The sequence below is a fragment of the Strix aluco genome, chromosome 1, assembly GCF_031877795.1.
Source record: "Strix aluco isolate bStrAlu1 chromosome 1, bStrAlu1.hap1, whole genome shotgun sequence".
Classification (NCBI taxonomy): domain Eukaryota; kingdom Metazoa; phylum Chordata; class Aves; order Strigiformes; family Strigidae; genus Strix; species Strix aluco.
The window spans coordinates 17,785,283-17,804,734 of record NC_133931.1 but is presented as its reverse complement, the minus strand read 5'-3'; the positions used below and the strand labels follow the sequence as shown (position 1 = coordinate 17,804,734).

The 19,452-nt window shown below is 36.2% G+C and overlaps 1 protein-coding gene across 2 annotated transcripts in view; it reads right to left on the bottom strand.

The window, feature by feature from the left end:
- The window catches only part of CSMD3 (CUB and Sushi multiple domains 3), a 756,099-nt gene that overhangs the window by 169,590 nt on the left and 567,057 nt on the right, over positions 1-19,452 (bottom strand). For both annotated transcript variants that reach the window (XM_074808674.1, XM_074808748.1), the window contains one exon: positions 15,343-15,459. In XM_074808674.1, coding sequence (XP_074664775.1) covers positions 15,343-15,459 — 117 coding nt within the window. The remainder of the gene's footprint in view (positions 1-15,342; positions 15,460-19,452) is intronic.

Here is a 19,452-nt window from a genome sequence, read left to right as displayed (position 1 = left end):
GTGGATGTGCCCAAAGGAGGCTGTGACCCCGTGGGGAGCCCACACTGGAGCAGGCTCTTGGTAGAACCTGTGGCCCCATGGAGAGAGGAGCCCACGCTGGAGCAGGTTTGCTGACAGGACTGGTGACCCCATGGGGGATCCACACTGTAGCAGTCTGTTCCTGAAGGACTGCACCCCATTGAAAAGACCCAGGCTGGAGCAGTTTGTGAAGAGCTGCAGCTTGTGGGAAGGACTCACACTGGAGAAGTTCATGGAGAACTGTCTCCCATGGGAGGGACCTCATGGTGGAGTAGGGGAAGAGTGAGAGGAGTCCTCCTCTGAGGAAGAAGGAGTGTCAGAGACAATGTGTGATGAACTGACCACAATCCCCATTCCCCATCCCCCTGTGCCACTGGCAGGGAGACAGTAGAGCAAATTGGGAGTAAAGTTAAGTCTGGGAAGAAGGGAGAGGTAGGAGAAAAGTTTATTAAGATTTGGTTTTATTTCTTATTATTCCATTCTGATTAGATTTGTAATAAATTAAACTAATTTCCCCAAGTCTAGTCTGTTTTGCCTGTGATAGTAATTGCTGAGTGATCTCTCCCTGTCTTTATCTCGACCCACAAACCTTTCACTATATTTTCTCTCCCCTGTCCCGCTGAGGGAGGGGAATAATAGAGTGGCTTTGGTGGGCACCTGGCCTCCAGACAGGGCCAATCCACCACAATCTACTAACCTTAGTCATGCATACATGCAGGGTACTCATGATGTAGGGACAGATGCTAACTTTAAGCACAGCCATTAAAATTACAAGAAAATTGAAAATTATGTGTTAAAGTACAGATTGGGACTCTTTTGAAATGCAAATAATATTCATATTTTAGCAATAACTAAATTAATAAGCCGAAACCCAGAAGTACCTGTAAAGTTCTTAACTATGAGACTATCTTTGAGAAAGAGCTTTGCCAAGCAAAAGACCATTCCCCCAAAAGAAAAAAGGAAAGAGAAATAAAGTCATACTACAGTAGTACAAGACACTTGTGTTTCTCTTTCACATTAACATGCTAATTCTGACTGATCTGATTTCAACAGGGTGATATAAATTCACCAAGAAGAACTTTCAATCGTTTATGAGCAGTCCTGGCTAACCAGGGAGGTCCCAGTTGACTGGAAGTTAGCAAATGTGATGCCCACCTACAAGGGCCAGAAGGCAGTTCGCGGGATCTACAGGCCTGTCAGTCTGAACTTGGTGCTGCAGATGGTTATGGAGCAGATCATCTTGAGTGCTATCCCATGGCACATACAGGACAACCAGGCAATTAGGCCCAGTCAGCATGGGTTTGTGAAAGGCAGGTCTTGCTTGACTAGCCTGATCTCCTTCTGTGACAAGGTGACCTGCTTAGTGGATGAGCAGAAGGCTGTGGATGTCAACTACCTGGACTTTAGTAAAGCCTTTGATACCATTTCCCACTGCATTCTCCTGGAAAAATGGACTGCTCATGGCTTGGACGGGCGCACTTTTCTCTGGGTAAAAAACTGGCTGCATGGCCAGGCCCAAAGAGTGGTGGTGAATGGAGTTAAATCCAGTTGGGGGCTGGTCACAAGTGGCTTTCCCCAGGGCTCAGTATTGGGGCCAGTTCTGTTTAATATCATTATCAGTGACCTGGACAAGGGGATTGAGTGCACCCTCAGTAAGTTTGCAGATGAGACCAAGTTGGGTGGGAGTGTTGATCTGCTTGAGGGTAGAAAGGCTCCACAGAGGGATCCAGACAGGCTGGATTGATGGGCTGAGGCCAACTGCATGAAGTTCAACAAGGCTAAGTGCTGTGTCCTGCACTTGGGTCACAACAACCCCATGCAATGCTATAGGCTTGGGGAAGAGTGGCTGGAAAGCTCCCTGGTGGAAAAAGACCCGGGGGTGTTGGTCAACAGTCAGATGAATATGAGCCAGCAGTGTGCCCAGGTGGCCAATAGCATCAGAAATCAGAAATATCAGAAATAGCGTGGCCAGCAGGACTAGGGAAGTGATCGTCTCCCTGTACTCGCCACAGGTGAGGTCATGCCTCGAATACTGTGTTCAGTTTTGGGCCCCTCGCTACAAGAAAGACATTGAGGTGCTGGAGCGTGTCCAAAGAAGGGAAATGAAGCTGGTGAAGGGTCTAGAGAACAAGTCTTATGAGGAGCAGCTGAGGTTACTGGGGTTGTTTAGTCTGGAGAAAAGGAGGCTCAGGGAAGACCTTATCACTCTCTACAACTACCTGAAAGAAGGTTGTAACAAGGTGGGTGGTGGTCTCCTTTCTCAAGTAAGAAGCGTTAGGACAAGAAGAAATAGCCTCAAGTTGCACCAGGGAAGGTTTAGATTAGATATTAGGAAAAATTTCTTCACTGAAAGGTTTGTCAAACATTGGAACAGGCTTCCCAGGGAAGTGGTTGAGTCACCATCCCTGGAGGTATTTAGAAGATGTGTAGATGTGGCACTTAAAGGACATGGTTTAGTGGTGGACTTGGCAGTGTTAGGTTAACGGCTGGACTCGATGATCTTAAAGGTCTTTTTCAACCTAAATGATTCAATGATTCTATGAAAAAGAAGAAGAAGGTGGATCAGTAGCATAAGATTTTAAATAAAAATAAGCATGCTTATCTTAGAGGTGTATTACACTAATGTTTTAACTGTGTACTTTGATCTTAAAAATGCATTTAAAATTTGTGCTGGGTTTGTGTGGCTGGGTTTTTGGTAGTGGGGGAGGGGGCTACAGCAGTGGCCCCTGTAAGAAACTTCTCAGAAACTCCCTTGGCTCCAATTCAGACCCACCTCTGGTCAAGGCCAAATCAATCAGTGATGGTGGCCACACCTCTGCAATAATGTATTTAAGAAGGGAAACCTAAGAAGGGGTTGGGACTTTGAGGAGGGGTTATGAGAAGGACACTTATGCAAACACTGAGGTCAGTAGAAAAAAGGAGGAGGAAGAGGGGGAGGTAAGCTGGAGCAAGGAGCCCCCCTGTATCCTGTGGTGAGATTGCATGGCTGCCCCTCCCCTGCCTCCATGGAGGTCACCAGAGGAGCAGAGATTTGCCTGCAGCCTGTGGAGGACCCCTAGGACTATATGGGAAGAAGAAGCCCCTGCTGTTGTAGTTTGGCACTGGGAGGACTGCAACATGTGGAGGTGACCCATGCTGGAGCATCTTGAGAAGAATGTGTCCTGTGGGCAGGACTCACAGTGAAGAGAGTTTGTGGAGGACTGTCTCCCATGAAAGGGACGCCACGTGGAGCAGGGGAAGAATGCAGAAGAGTGGATCACCCCACTTTGGAGGAAGAAGCGTCAAACTGACTGCACTCACCATACCCTGCCCCTGCGCCGCTTCCAAGTTGGGCCTTGGAAGAAGGGATGGGTGGGGGGAGGTATTTTAAGATATGGTAACGCTTTTCACTGTCCCATTCTGTCTGTTATGTGTTAGTTTTGTTAGTGTTTGAATTAAAGTGATGTTCTTGGGTTTTTTCCTTCCCCTAATGTCTGTCTTTTGCCTGTAACTGTTAAATGGGTGAGAGACCCCCTCTGTGTCCTTATCTCGATTTCTGAGCCTTCTGATTCATTTTTCTCCTTCCCAGTGCTGGGGCAGGGCGGGGGAAGGAGTGAGTGAACGTCTGCGTGGTGCTCAGTTGCCCTCTGGGCTCAAACTACAAAAAGAAATATTTAATTGGACATGACATACAAAATGAAGACATGAGTTTTTTCTTAAAATACTGTTTCCTGTAAATTACCAGACAATGGTCAACAATACTTATACCAAATAAGCACCATAGTCATATTATTACAAGATTTGCCCTCTCTATACAACACAATATGAAACATCAATATTTTTAATAATTCTTAATAGTATATGTTAATATTCTGATGATTTTTACTACCCTCTTATTGCCACTGCAGAAAATATAGACAAGAAGGTATGGCCAAAACAGTTTGCTTAAAGGTTCACAGTGTTTTATAGAAACTGGGAAAGGAAAGAAGGAGGAAGAGAGCAGGAGGAACAGATGGCCTGGAGAAATAACAGTTTGACTTGGTGATTCAGTCATGAAAAGAAATCTCACAAAAGCAATGTTTTTAGAAAGCTATTTCTGATTGGCTATGATAAGTTCTAAACAGTGCAAGTGGATATTCACCATCACATATATTTAAAAATGACAGGTCTATGCAGGCCTCAAGTATTAAAGCAGAAAGCAGAGGTCTATCAAACATTACATTTAATACATACACTCTTAGAGTGGAATTTGGGGTGTGACAGTCACAAGAGTACCACAACACTCAATGACATATAATCCCAAATATATTTACAAAGCAGGGTGGATAATGTAGTGGATAGAAGTAGGTAGTGATAGTCTAAGACTTCTGTTCTGTGACATATATATAACTTCACACTCACACTGGCCAAAACACCAGCTCCTCCGCTCAAGCTGTGACCGGTACAATACATGTAGGCAAACAGAATACTTGCACCAAATGCTTGACATACCTGAGTCTTGCCTGGCAATCTGATGCCTATACATACCATTTCCACCTTAGGGTAACTCTTTCACAAGCTTCATCTGTGGGTTTTTTTCTTCTTTTTTGCACATACTGGAATAATTTTGTCTGTTAGACCTGGACAGATGTAGCACAGGTGACTTTTACCTGAGCAGTGTTCTTGGGTAGGTCTCACCCCATAGCAATAACAAAGTTTGTATTTGTCTTTTTCTTCCCAGTGTATGCAATGCTCATATAATCAGTTAGAGCTGGGCAAGTCTCATTAACTGAGTGTTGCTTTCAGGGAGGCTTTGTCCTTTGACAACATATATGTATATGTATCCATACATATGTATATACACCCCTTTTCCTGTTCTTCCCATCACTTCTGCTATTTATCCCTTGTAATCATCAAATTATATGGTCCTCTTCCATTCTCCTGCCTGACATACCCCAGGTGGAACCTATCAGAAACGATAGGACTATCATCCTTTACTGGCTTTGCATACCTGCCCCTAAAACAGAAAGTCAACATCTTCTGTAAGTAGCAACTCACAGCAATTTCCTCTCATCAAATAGCCATATTTTGACAGTCTTTTAATGACTTCTCAAAATACATTTCAAATTCTAAACTCTTATAAAAAGGGCTTTTGTTTCCACAAAATTTGTGAAAGAGCCTGGCTTCCAAGGTTTTTTTTTTGTTTGGTTGGTTGGTTGTTTTTTTTTTCCCTTGGAGGATTTAATCACAATTTCCTGAAATTTACTGATGTTAACACAGTAAATGCAGTTCAGCTCTATCCCAAGTTTAATTAGAATATTTCTTTTTAAATTACTATAAATAAATAATTCAGTACAAACAATAAACAGCTAAAAACCCCCAACCTTTCTTCAATAAAATAGAGTGCTCAGAGATTCCGTTTTAAGAGTGCAGAATAATCACCCATTTCTGCAATCAGGACTGCGATTGGAAGAAACACAAAAAGTTTGGTGAGAATTGCAAACACTTTTTAATTTGTTTTCTAAACAAAGGTAATTACAGGGAAATCACTGAGAGAAATCCCAAATCTTTGAAGATTGTATCTGTGTACACAGTGGTGAACACAAACATCTGAGTCAATAGAGATAAACTTACTTGATAGAGGAATGGTTTATATCCAAAGGAATATAATGAAGAGGAAAGGTGAGAAGCAGGGATTATAACTACATGAGCAGGGCCTAATACTGAAAAGTTTTATAAATAGAAGACTTTTGTAAAAGGATTTTTTGCAGTTCCTTGATCCTAGCAGGATCCTAATGAAGCTCTTCCCTGAAATATAGCAAAATACTTCAGGATGGAAACTTGGCAATGGTCACAATCACTCCCCACAGATTCCCTGGCCAGGTTTTTCTTTCTCTTACTGCCAACCAGTGAAACTTCTGTATCAGGAAGTAGGCACTTGGAGATTCCTCAGCTGTTCTGTTTGGGTGACTTTCCTATCAATTTTTGCAGCTACAAAGGTGAGAAAATGCAGAAAAAAAACCCAAGAGAAAGAAAGGCCTGGTCCGATGGCCTGTATCTACTGATTGATGAAAATACATTTAACTTCCAAAATTTTCAGCTGATTTAAATGAAAGCTAATGACATTTATGAACAGCTAAGTAATGATGACTATTAATTCCTTTTATAAAGGCAGGAACAGTTATTTCCAGACCTTAGTATCTGAGCTATAAGCTCAAATCCACCAATTCCTCCAGTAGAACACCATTTGCTTAGATGAATTCTAGACTGGTTTGGGGGCTGGTATGATTTGCGTTTTTCATAATTTTCTATAGCCCATTAGTTAAAGAACTAGGTGAGTTTTAGACTTTCTTTAGCCTGAGGAAAATTGAAACCTCATTCATTTCTATCATCAGAGAAGTGTACCCTATCAGACAAACTATACCTTGATCTAAATAGAAACACTGTTAGCCTTTCCAGTTGTCTGGGATCTTATGTAGTCATTCATATATGCAAAATCAATGTTTCTAGAAGAATCACAAACTGTAAGAGCTTTTTTTTTCCACCAGGAAAGACTGAGGTAACCACTTTCCCTTGATTCTTTTGTTATCTGTGATTCCTAGGAATGAAGAGCAGAACTATAAATTTCCACAGCCTAGCTAATCTTTGAAGAGTCAGGCTCTCCAGAGAGAGCTTACCTGCTCTCTTCCTGGCTTCATATGCAGCTAGGTGAATTCTGAGGTGGACTGTGGCCTGGTTCCAAGAACAGGAATGAGGAAGACTCCCATCTAGTGCAGATATTGGGGGGGGGGGGGGGGGGGGGCAGGATGCTTCTGAATCTCAGAATTCTGCTGGTCAGAAGTAAGCAATTTTGCACCACCTAATCAACCCCACTCTGGCCAGGCTTGAAGAGTGAGAAAGCAGTTTTTTCACTCATACAGAGGTTAAGAGTAAAAATGACACCTTCTTTGTTAATATAACTTTATGTTAAAAGGACCTAATCAAGGCAAGCTTTTGGTACTGTGCTGCTAAAGTATTTCAACCCTGTCCTAAGAAGTGAGCCTAACAAAAAAGCAGAATTGTTTAGAAAATCTGCCACCACTCAGTCTCCTCCTTGGGATAGTAACATGTATTGGAAAGCATGTAAGTGACAAATGTAATGTAGTCTGTCCTCTGTCATTTGTCAGCTATTTTAGTAACAGCCTTTTCTGTGAACAAGGTTTGATAATTAAATATTTGGAGCAGCTGGAGTCACACTGCTCAGAAAAAAAGAAAAAAAATCTTTAGAAATCTTTCATCAATTCATTGGCATAGTCAAATTATTTTACTTATTGTGACACCATGAATTTCTTCGAAGACCACAGATGTGGTGTTATCATCATTCCACTTTGTTATTAGTCTATTAAAAATACAGCTATACTGTTCTGATATCTTTATACTCAAACTCAATAGCTTAAGTTATTTAGTGGTCTGTATTAAATTGGTCATTATTATATTCAAAACCATCATTGATAATTGAGCCAAAACTAATCATTTTTATTGAAAAAATATAAAAGCATCATTGAAAAAGTGACTTCAAATCATATTAAGCAACTAAAATAGTAAATCTCTTCAAATTTTATTTAAAAATTACATTGAATAGTTTGATCTCCTTTAAAAGTCACCCTATGGTGACTTTTTTATTGGCATCTGCTCACTTGGCAAGCATGTTAAGCGCTGAACCAATGAATGAAATGCTCCCCAGCTGTGAGTTTGCGTATATAAAACCTGCCAGTCCTTCCTCTCATAAACCTAGGAGATTCGCAGATAAGTGGAAAGTAATGTGAAATGACCTTCTGGTGCTTCTTTAAATAATATAGTCAGCATCTGAATGACACAAACTTGGCCTTGAATTAGAAAAGCAAACCAGAAGTTAATAGTTATACAACTAATGCTCACCTCTGTTCTCCTGAAATCTTTGACTGCAATCTCCAGCTATTTTATGGAGAGCAGGTAGCACAGTAATTCATGTCTACTTAGCATTATGATAAAAAATACATTCACTATCTACCAGGTATCTTCAATATACAATATATTGCTACTAGCCTATTCATGTCTGAATTAAGTAGTTAGTATTATTGCTCTGTGTTTGAAATATAATGAAAAATAAAAATCTTTGGCACAATCTTGTTAAAACTTGCAAAATAATCTTCAGAGAAATAAATTTTTACATCAATGGGAAAATAATTTCCTAGTTTGCATATTTAACCTAAATTCTTGCACTATAATTAATTTTATACCAAACCAAAAATTTGGTATGAAAAATTTTAAGTAGCACTTTAAGATACATTTAGTATATATTGTGGAGAAGAAAATACTTAATACTTGCTGAAAAACCCCAAACCAAACCACAACAGAAAATATTTCCAGCGTATAAGTAATCCTGCCTTTCATTTTCTTTTCCCAGATGGCAACATAAATTCATTATGTATTAATTGTGTAGACAGGCGATAGGCCATGGCTTCCTGTTCCTGTAGAGTATCTAACATAATGCAATTCATCACCTGAATTTTTTCTTGAGTATATGATCTAACAACATTTAAACAAGCAGGAGTGTTATTGTCTAAAATATGCTTAACAATAAGACAGATTTTGTTCTCCAGTGTTAGATTTAAAAGATTTGAGGATAAGGAATCACTAAGTAAAGCTTGAATTTGAATCATCCAAGTTCAAGCCCCCAAATGGCTGCTAACTGAAATGTATCTGAAACTGCCAGCCTTACCATATACTCACAAGATAAAATCATGAAGCTATGCATGTACAATGTGACTATTTGATAGATATAGATTACACTAGCAGCAATATTCTCTAATTCACTTAACCCACAATAGCTGCCAGAACAAATATGACAAAATGAAGCCATGCTGTTTCTTTTACATTACGAAGAATTTATCTCCTTCCAAAAATTGCAGATAGATGTTTTAGATGGGATGAATCATTTTAGATGGGAATATGTATCTGGTTTTGTTGATTAGAGCAAGCATCTAAATGGTTTAGACTATATATCTAACTTGCATAGTTCGGTACCTAACTAAAGCAAGAGGAAACTTATTTCACTAAGGGGTTAAATTACATGTATACACACCTATTTGCGTTGCATGCAAGCCTAAAACATATAGGCACATAAATCAACAAAGTTTAAGGGCAGCTCTTCAAAACAAGATACATTCACAGACTTAGAGCATCCCCACTTGGTTTATACAGACTGAAACACAAATCGTGTCACTGCATCTGACTCCAAAGGTCCAGATCTTACACCTACAGATGATTTTTTTTTTTTTTTTTCATTAAGCTTTTTATGTCCATTAGTTATGCAGAGAATATACTTTTAAGTTTTCTTCTGTTTCTGGCTCACCACCTGTACATTCTTTTCTTGCTAAAATGCACACAATACAATGAGCCAGATTATACCCATTTTCATTGCATTTATTATATAGCTATACAGTCTTTAAGGAATAAATGAACCATGTCTTAAAAATGCATCGTACATTTCAAACAAATAGTTTATTTTAATATTTAATCAAAAGCATAGTGGAAAACAAATTCATACTCAGTCATTCAACGCACATTGAATGCACATTGAGAATAATCAATTTCCATTGTGGTTGGAGGGTGTATTATTTGTTTCTAGCACAATATACACGACCTACATATTTTTCTGGCTCTAGGCGACCTGACTGCATTCTTATTCCCCTTTAGTGTTCTTTATTACTCTCAAAATTAACTTGACAAAAACGTCAAATGAAAAGACATGTACCTGCCATAGTTAAGTCCACTCAGAGAATTTTCAAATCAAAATAGTATTCTGGCAATGAGCTAAATTAACATAAAGTAGCATTTATGGCAATGTTGCAATGCTTCCTTTCCATACTGATAATAAATACATCATTAAGAAAAAAAAAAAAAGAAAGAAAGAATATTTTGCCAATTGTATGTCTGATTCCATATTACCTTAATTAGGCTCATTGCCTCTGGGATGAAAACCACTTCTGTGTCTGCCTGATACCCTTTGCACAATAACGTCTCAGTTCTGGCCAGAGTTTCTAAATTCTATCACAGATAACACTGCTGTTTATGTACTTTTCAATACAGCTTAGTTAGCTGCCTGGAGAAAAAAATGCAGAAAAGGGCTTCCATACACCTTTTAATGCTGAGCTCTTGAAGCTGTTTCAATAATTTACTAAATATCATTCTAATGTTTTCAGATGCTAGTACAAGATCCTTTGAAAATTTTGCATTAATAGAATGGTGTTAGAAATGACAGCAGGGCAACAGAGTTGAAAGAATGCCAAGAAAAAAGGAAAAGGGGCATCAACTTTCTATCATCTATTGGTTTTACTCACACGGCAAATACTTCTTCCTAATGTTAATAATAAATATTTGTATGTACATCCTCAGTATTTTGTGATGTTCACTCTATACTTCAGAAAACTAAGAAAATAAATCAGAAAACTGAAGTACCATACTCCTAGTCTAACTACTTGGCACGCTCAACTAAATTGAATTTCATTAAATTTCTGGATTAAGTGATTCATCTTTTTTAAATATTTTTAGTTTTTATATGAAGTGTCCCATGATACAGTCAGCTTTTCTGTCTTTATGCCAAATTCCTGTAAACACATATGCAAAAAGTAGAAGATTTTGTCTTAAAAACCATACTTTTATGATTACCTGGGAAAAAAGGATTAAAATGTACAAAAAAATAATGGTCACTTTTCATGGAAGTCACATGATCTTGAAGTCATTCTCTTTTGGGGAAGGAATGGTGGCCTGACTTACTTTTTATAAAATATATCGTACAAGCTGGATCATTGTCCCTTTCTCCTGTATTTAGTGTCTTGAGACTTTATACAGTTGGGCAGACAAGCATTTGGAGCAGTCTTTGTGGTTTCATTCTGTTTTGCTGACAAGTAGTCATTGTTTGGACAATGTAGTCCCACTGACTTTGAAGTGGTTGCTTGTATGAGAAGAGGGTAGGAAACAGAATAAGATGCCTGCCTATGGTAGCATTTTGATATTTCAGATCATTCTCTATCATTTCTACCTCCCATTCAGCAAAGTATTTCTTAATTCAGTAATTTCTTAGTTCATTGTTAAAAATACTAAAGCCAGATATTCTGCCAGACATCTCCATCCATTTTAATTTAAGATGGAGAGTTAAATCTTCCACATTTTAAAAATGTCAGTCTATACATGTCTGCCACATTTCTTAAATGAAAGTAAGATGTACACAGCAGTGATGATGGATTCAAGTTATTAAAAGCAAATGTTTTATTTTAATGCAGCTAAGTATTATCATAAATATCATTTGGTTCTTATTCCCTCTTGATGTAAGGTTTTCTTTCCAAATATAAACTGAGTTTGAAATCAAATCAAACAGTACTGAAATAACTCTAGTGTGACATGGCTTTTAAGCTGTCTAACAATTTAGATGCAGTGAGCTGTCTAACAGAAAACACATGTTGACAACATTGTTTGCTCAATGTGTGTCTTCACAGGCAGAATAAAAGTTGTATGTGTACTTTCCAGTATTTGCAAAAAATTACTCTTTCAGGGATCTAATAAATAATAATAATTAAAATAATACTAAACCCCTGCTTTTTGGCTCTATGTGTTTCTTCTCTCTGTTGCTTATTTACAATAATTCAGGGCTATCTCATAACATAGAAATTCAAGAAAAGACACCAAAAAAAGCTGAAAATGGTATAACTGCGTGATAGTAATGTGTCTGTGAATACAAGCCAGTTATCCAGGAGTTGAAAAGAATAGTGGATTTTAACTTCCCTGTTTATAGCAAGCAAACTGGGTCTACCTTCTCTGCCAACTCTAAATCTTGTCACAAAATATCATGCTTATCAATAAAGTGCTTGTCATTTTTAAAATATTTTATCTTTCTGTAAATGTAAAGCAAATGTACAGTCTCCATGGAAACTAGACATCTTCTCAATTATACACATGTTTTTTAGCTTCTTTGTAGGAAAAGAGAGTTCTCATTTAAATTTCATATTTTTTGATGGCCACTGAGAATCGATACTTAATTTACTGATAGTATAGCTCATAAACTACACTTACATACTTTCCTGTGTATGTTCAAACTATATTTTTTGTTCTAACAGAAGGGAAAGCCATTTCCTGGGGCACGTTGCTATAAATTTTTTTTACTGTGAAAAATATTAAATGAACTAGAAGTATAGACCTCTATGCAGAGCAGAGCATACAAATTAATTCATGTGCATCAGGAAAACAAAATAAACATCTGCATTTTAATTGTAACCAGTGCTCGATTTCAGTGTTAAGCCATTAACAATCATTACACCATTTTAAAATATCAGTGGGAGAATGTCAAAGAAGATGAGTCTTCTGTGTTTACAAAAGATTTGCCTGTGGCATACTGTGTGCTTTTGTGAACCATTTATCTTCTAGCTTAAAGCTGTCATGGTATGAAATATTGCAACTGTGATTCTGCATGACAGAATAATGAACCATTGAAAAAAAGTCCACACTGCAATGACTTTACCACAGAATTTTGGGCTTGAGAACCTGAAAAGCTGTACATGAAATAGCTTTTCTTTTCACTCCATCAAAAAATAATCCAGGCCAATGAGTTCCCTTCTACACATGGAGTATGCTATTCTATTTTTTTCTGTTTTCTTCTATACTTATCTGGTTTTAGCTTTTTTTTTTTTTTTTTTTTTTCTTTTAAACTGTGATCTATTAAAGATCTGACATACTGGATGCCAAAATAGTTCCTGAAGAGGTGACATTCAGCAAATATTTGAATGCTATATTTCACATTGAAAGTTGGAGATATAGGGAAGATTATGGAAGAAGAATTTTTGCTGTTTTCTTTAGGAAGATTGCTTTAAATTATCCTATGTCAGCAGCTTTGCTGGAGTACCCCTTCATTATCCAAAAATCTTGTTTCAACTCTTTATTGTTGTGAATAATCTGTGACAAATCTACACATCATGATGCACATTAGCAAGTGAATTCAGGATGAAAGTTGGTGTCTTTATCCACGAAGGTCAGCATTTTTTGGGGACCATCTTGTCAGTGAGTGATCCCTACACAATCCATACCAAGCACTGCAAGTGAAGACTCTTTTCTTAATGCAATGTCTTCTATCAGGACCCAAAATAATACAGTTACAGGTAATAATTTCCTAAAACTGATCTTAAAGAGCTCAGCATTAAAAAATTATGGCTATCCTTCTCTGCAACTGTATTTTAATATATTGTGATGAGCTAGAGATGAAAGCTATTAGATAAAACACATTCATTACACAAATCTTTAAAATTTTAGACTGAAACAAATAATTATCTTGAGTGTAGAAAACTCAGGTTAAATAAAATACACCACTGTGTAATTCAAACAAAGATTCATATTTTAAAATTTGAGCTTTTGGGTGCAAGGAATTCTGCTTCCTGTTACTGTAGGAGGATTATTGGAAAAGAAAACAGCTAAAATGAAATACTTTTCTGGCCTATTCAATGTGTCATGTCATCCTCATTTTTGAATGGCTGCTGCCAGGTATCTTTTTTACCTTTCTCTTTCAACAAACAAGCATTCATATTTCTGTATTCAAAAAAAGTGGATTAAATACTTTCATGACATATTCTACAGGTACCTGGCATAATTGCCAAAATATGTTGTTTAAACCCAAGAAAAAGAGTAAAGGTCTATTCTGAGGCATGACAGCCAAAGATCTTGAGAGAAATGACAGATACTCTATCATAATCATATCCCAAATAAATCACTGAATCCTTGTACAGCAAGGTTAATTGTACCTAAACCATGATTTTCCTTCTTCATATCAGCATTTTTCTTTTTTTTTTTTTGTATAAGCACTGTGAAAGGATCAAACAGAATTCCTTAATACTGTTCTTAACATGCTTAATGTGTAAAGAAAATGAGTATTTATCAAATTACTCCAAGTAGCTATACAGAACAGTGGGATTTTTCCCCATTTCCATGTCTGGTCTTGGGAATTCTGTATATATTTCCAGAAATCACAAAATTACATTTCCATCCACAATGTCAAAGATATGAAGTATAGAGCGTTAACATTTTAAATCCTTTTTTTGTACTAATTTTAGCTATTTACTTGTGGACATCTGTGTCATAAACTAAGAAGCATCATATTTGATGGAAATGGGAGGACATAATCTTTCTAGTTTATCTAAAACAAATTAGCTAGGTCAAAAGCATATGCTTGTAACAGCTAGAAATGAATCCAGAATTGTGCAAATGTGTTTAACTTTTTCTGAATGTTCTAGAGGAATAAGTAGAGATTCCAATGGCTTAGGAGACAATACCTTTAAAAGTCTGGGGTTTTTTGTAGTAGCCTATGCACCTCTATGCTACACGTAAGAACAAATTAATTGGATATTAAGGGAGTTCAGTCATCATGAGTATGGCAGATGGATACACAGCAGTTCAAGTATTGTCTTTAATTTGGATAAAATATCTGCAGAATCAACATGAAGGAAGATTAATAAATACCGATCCCCATCACCAGGCATCTGTTATTTGACGAACTGAAATGTGAGCAGTGGGTCAGAATAAAATCCTACTTATCCAAGCATAAATCTGAAGCATGGATATTTAAAGAATAAATGATATACAGTATGTGGCATACTGTTTACCAAGGAGTCAAAGTGAACAACAAACTATCAGCTGTCATCATAGGCATTGTTTAATAATAAAGTGAGATAATTCACAAATCCAGAGAGATAAAACAGTACTGTAAAAGCCCTGTCTTTCTGTGCAACAGAAAACCTCTTTAAAAGATTCATCTAGTCATCAGAAAATATGTTAGGATGTGAGTGAAGTTTTGATGGAGGATCTAGAAATATACAAAAAACAGACATATGCATGCTGCACTAATTTCATTCCTCAGGAAAGACTATGCCATTGTCTCATGATACAGAGAAGACAAGGATTATGAGAAGAATATTACCAAACATTGAAGACAAACGTTGTTTCCCCTGCTTAATGGATTTACTGGAGCTATGTTACACTTTCTAGAGCCTTGTCACATGATCTTGAGTGAAAAGAAGCCTTAACTGGTACCACTAATATATTTGACTACTATCACGCCAGTATTCTAAATTAAATGTTAGTTGTCACAGTGAGACAAAAATAAATGAACACCAGTAATTTCAAAAGATAATGGTAAATATAAGCAGTTTGAGAAAATAGTGCACTATATGAATGATAAAAGCATAATCAGAAATATCAATTTAAAATAGCTTTTTCACCTTATTAAAAAGCAATCATTCAAATCATCCAGAATGTTTGAAAGTATCCAAGCAATAAAAAGATATGACTGAGACCAAATCTACTTACCAAATTCCTTAGGAACAGTGATAGAGTAAACACAGTTGTGACCAACACTATAATTCTTGGGGTAGTTTGGTGATAATACGGTCCCTTCAGACCCTGTTGACCGGCTTCCACAGGGTGCTAAAAAGTGAAGATAATCAGTTTTGAGTAATATAATAGCAGAAAAAAAGTCAGTTTAAAGTGGTTTATTCTATGTTGGTATATGCTATTACAGTAAATTTTATTACACTTCTACACTGGATTAAATTTGTATATCCTGTGAAGTACCGAGTCTGAGCAACTTTCTTATATATCAAAAGAGAATTGATGGCACTCTGCAGTTTTCCAGAGCAATTATGGTTTTTCTTTACCATTTATCAACCATCTTAAGAAAATAATGATGTACTTTATACACAGTATGCTATTATTCACAGCATACAAAACTGTTATTCATTCTTATGATGCTTTATACTATGATAAAAGCATAGATTATGCAGCCTTTCTGCACACTAGTAAATTCTTACTCCTGCCAATAGACTCATAATTCAAAATAATGTGTAGAACTACTGAAATAAGAAAGTCAGGATTCCCTGACTGAACATGATGTACCACTTATTTATATTTCAATTATTTATAACATTATACATACAAAGTTACGAGCAAATACTTTTCTTTATCACACAAACATCAGGTTTATTCTACTATTAATAGCTATAGTACTTGATAAAATGGCATATATTTTATACATAAATACAATAGTATTTACTACAACAATGTATTTTTCTAAGGTTAACAATAGAAGTTAGCGTTTGGCATTACTCAAAACTGTCAAGCAAGAAACAGCTTTTTCTTCTTTTTCTTCATCAGATGTTCAGGTGCATTTATCTGAAAGTCATAAATGTTAGTGTTTTCCTATGTCTATTACCTGCTTCTCATACACTTTGTAATTTCATAGTTTAATCTATTGTCAAGATTATGACATCTGTTTAGAATACTTCTTCTAACACACTGGACTATAAAACATTTTTGAATTGATTTAATGTTAAGATATCTATTTAACAAATTTATTTCCTCTGTTAAGACATGACTTTCTAAAATAAGTACTACTCAGTGTTTCATTTGCTAAACACAAAAAAATCTGGTTTTTTGTGATGTGCTCTCAAAACATTAATATCTTCTGAATTATATTAAATAAGAAAAAGATAGTTTTCTTACTATTATTTCAGAAGATTTTATGTCATTATTTGTTATACTAAATACAAGCTATTTATTAGTGTAGCTACAAATCATATGTTTTAAGACTCTTTTTAGTTAATTCACACAAAATATATGGTAGCATATATCATGAAAAGAACATGTCTTTTAATGCTAGCAACTTAAGACCCTGTTGTTTTGAGCATGGATTTCTGTAATTTATATTAACATGGGTTCCTCTCAGTATGGTGTAGCTGCAGAGTTTGACAGAGTGTGTACGTAAAACAGGAGCAGATGGTACCTATTGCTCCAGTCTGCATATACAATTTGTAAATGATTTAGTGGGCTAGCTTGAAAGTCATGGTATTTGAAATAGGTCAACAGAAGGATCTTGACTTTTGCTTGTGCACGTGTGTGTGCATGTGGTAGATGTCGCACATATATTAGAGATTAGCAAATTATTCAGGACACAGAAGAGGACATATTCTTGGCGATGCTAAGTACAGCTTTACTGATAGGCACCCTCCCTGAGATAGGAAGTAAGCACTAAGACCACCACATATACATGCAGTATTGTTCTCTATGACTGAAAGAATAATCTCAGTGTCTTCCTTCAATCCACTGTCATGTGAAATATCAGAAATACATGCTTTCTTGTGAATATGTACTCAGATAACAGAATTATTGGTGTTTTTTGCCAGAAAGCAATAGAGTCTTCTCTGAGTCTCACATCCAGGGACTTACTTGCCTTGAGTTATTTGAAAAACACAAACTAGAAACTCTTCACTATGTGAATGTGGTAAATATTTTTGATGAAAAAATATGTACTTATCAGCTTGTAAGTACTCAAGATTTTCTATTCCAGATTTTGGAGGAAACAGAAGAGAATATGGAAAAATATAGGCAACAAAAACACTAAGACTAAAGAAATTAGTTTGCCAAAAACTTATTACTTCTCCCTAATGCCATTTCTTTCTTTACTGTTTGTGAGTTGAATAAATGAGCTACTGCAAGAAAGACCAGTAATAGTCCTACTCCAGCACTCATATGATTATTATTATACTTCCCTAATCAGCAGATATACAATAATGTGCAAATTCAGAGTAAAAGTATGATTCCACCTAAGCCAATGCCCTTGACACCAAAAGGGACAGAATTTCATCCTTAATTTTTAATAAAACTTGAAGTAATAGCACACAATAGCAATACTTAAAATTAATAGCTATATATTTAGTACTCAGCATACAGTGGACCATTACTTATAAAGTCCAAATTTTTTATACCCCTGTTCTTTTTTATTCATACAAGTTATACAGTTACGCAAGGTATTTGTGATTTTACGAAAATATTAGTATGCTTAAAACAGAACAAAATTTAAAAAACACCCAACAGTTTCTTTTAAATAAACATACATTTTCCAATAATTCATTTAACATGTATAATTTTTCAAACAAGTAAAAATCAAATTTACTGCAGATTTTACAAGTTTTTATTCACTTTAGTGCAAATTATTGATCTTAATAGTTGCTTATTTAAAATCAGCAGTCACTTTTGAGTTATATCTTTACTAAATATTGTAACACTGTTGATGTGTTGATGTTGTAACACTGAATAATATTGATAACATACTGTAATATCAAAGTGATGTCACCATGACATTCTTTTAAAGCTAGGAAAACAGAGAAACTAATTATGTTTGTGGCATGCACAAGAATTTAAGAAAGCTAATGCACTTTCAAAGTGTTAACTATGTATATGTCTAGTCAAAATATTTCACAATATTTGAGTGGTGGTATTATCACAGCTGGTATAAAAATAATCACACAAAATAATTTCATTGACAAATGCATATAGATTTCTAAAAGTGATTAAACCCAGCAATTTTTGCAAATTAATAAAATAATATAAGATTTAGCACCTTCAAAAATCTGAGAGTTCTCATTAATACCAAGTCTGATTAAAACAACTTCAATGTCTCTAAAAGGTGAAGATAATACCATTTTCCTTTATAATGGATTTTAATTTAAATGTTTGTATGACACATTGTCTGAAACATCTAAACTTTTTTCCCACACATTGAATCCCATGAAGGCAACATACAACTGCACTGGTTTTATAGTGGGCACATATTTGGTCACATAAGAGGACCAGAGACACAGTACAAAGCTGGAAGCAGGATTTCCATCAGAGCTTCTTTAGGTACAAAGTCATAGAATCATAGAATCACAGAATCATTCAGGTTGGAAAAGACCCTTGGGATCATTGAGTCCAACCATCAGCCCTACTCTACAAAGTTCTCCCCTACACCATATCCCCCAACATCTCATCTAAACGACCCTTAGTCAACAGAGTTGCCTGCAGACTATGCTACAATGTGCCCGGTACAAACTGGATTTAGAGATGAACTATTTGTCATTCTGACATATGTAAAGTTTAATTTGCAGCAACAACAAAATACTTGAATTGAGTACTTCATAGTAATTTCTTTCACTTGGTGTTCTCATTCTGGACTTTTTCATTCTGCCCTTTCTGAGTTTACTATTTCCCTTATGGTGTCTCCCATTGTTTTCCAAGTGCTGCTATAATGACTCTTTATCATCACAAGAATTCACAGTCCTGGGTCTCAAAACCAAATAGTATAAAGGAAAGTTGAATCAAGATGTAAGCACGCAGTTGACCTTCACAATCTGAGAAAATGTTTAACTTCATAAATCATTAGGTGGTAAACCATATAGTTCTTACAGCAGCAAGGCTGTCCTCCAAGACCTTTCTGTATGTATTGGGAAGGAAGAAGGTGTTTATTTGATATTTTAGTAAACCCAGAGTTCACTGACTATATTTCCTTCCTTACCTTTTGGGAAATGCTTACTTTAAAATGCCAGAAGTTTCAGGAACAGGAGATTCTACCACGACTATCACTAAATATTACAATTAAGAAAT